Source organism: Cicer arietinum, chromosome 6 (assembly GCF_000331145.2).
Source record: "Cicer arietinum cultivar CDC Frontier isolate Library 1 chromosome 6, Cicar.CDCFrontier_v2.0, whole genome shotgun sequence".
Taxonomy (NCBI): Eukaryota; Viridiplantae; Streptophyta; class Magnoliopsida; order Fabales; family Fabaceae; genus Cicer; species Cicer arietinum.
This window is the reverse complement of record NC_021165.2, coordinates 61,423,488-61,424,649: the sequence shown is the minus strand read 5'-3', so window position 1 is coordinate 61,424,649 and position 1,162 is coordinate 61,423,488. Positions and strand designations below refer to the sequence as shown.

Below are 1,162 nucleotides of genomic sequence, written 5' to 3'. Positions count from 1 at the left end.
TCTTTCCCTGAAGACATAAAAAACCTCAAGCGGAAACATAACAACAACAACAACAATAATATGGATTCTATAGTCAGCACCAATGGTTCTTCTTCATCTTCACATGGCACTATCCCTTTTCAAGTCAACCTTAGCTGCTCCAATGAAACAAGAACAGAGTTGGACTTTTTTAAGGACAATAACAATGATCATCACAAGGTTGTCTCTCACAATGATCTTAACAACACACCATCTTTCATGGAATTCCAAGTAAACGTGAGTGATCCATAATTCAATAGCCCATTTTGTTTTTTTTACTTATTATGTTATATCGTTTAGAAATTTCAAAACTTTTGATTTTATTTTTGGTCTTATACTATGAGGCTTGATAATTTGGAATTCCATAACTAATTAAATAAAATCTAATCAGAAATTGTTTCGGTGTCAATATTTGAATTCGAGCACTCTTGATTGAATTTTAATTTATAAGCTCAATCATTTATTTTGTATGATCTTCTTTTTATTGGAGTGCTAATGAATTTGTAATTTTTTTTTATTAGACTGGACTCAATCTTCTTACTACCAACACTAGTAGTGATCAATCTATGGTGGATGATGATATGTCACCTAATTCATATGACAAAAAAACTAAGGATGAGGTAAAGTTAGAGAAATCTAGCTAAATTTTATGAAATTGTTGTGTATATTTGGATTGACAATGAATTTAGCAAAATCACGATAATATTGTGATTTTATTAAAGCTTTGAAATGTAAATTTTTGTCAAAATAATGGTGGTCTGTCGTGATTCTGTTAAATTTATTGTCAATTTTAAAATGTATTGCGATGATTGATGTATTTTTCTTTCATTTTGTGGGATTAAAATCATGTTTGAAGTCTATGAACTTTTTTCAGTGCCTTATTCTTCAAGGTGACCTCGATCGAGTCAAAATGGAGAATCGTCGATTGACGCTGATGCTCGATCAGCTTAAAGCAGATTACACAGCCCTGCAGATGCATATGGCAAATTTGATGCAAGAAAAAAAAGCTGAAGAACAAGAAGTGTTTGATGGAAAATTTGAAGAGAAAAAGAAAGTTGAGAATAGTGGAGTATTGATGCCAAGACAATTTATGGATCTTGGATTGGCTGCTAATGCTGAGGTCGATGATCCGGCTTCTCCATCG

The 1,162-nt window shown here is 32.1% G+C and overlaps 1 protein-coding gene across 1 annotated transcript in view; it reads left to right on the top strand.

The window, feature by feature from the left end:
- LOC101489116 (WRKY transcription factor 6-like) overlaps positions 1-1,162 on the top strand; it is a 3,991-nt gene that overhangs the window by 263 nt on the left and 2,566 nt on the right. The window contains exons 1-3 of the mRNA XM_073369783.1: positions 1-255; positions 540-638; positions 893-1,162. The exon at positions 1-255 is cut by the window's left edge and continues 263 nt beyond it; the exon at positions 893-1,162 is cut by the window's right edge and continues 2 nt beyond it. Of these exons, the coding sequence (XP_073225884.1) occupies positions 61-255; positions 540-638; positions 893-1,162 (564 nt within the window). The 5' untranslated portion in view covers positions 1-60. The remainder of the gene's footprint in view (positions 256-539; positions 639-892) is intronic.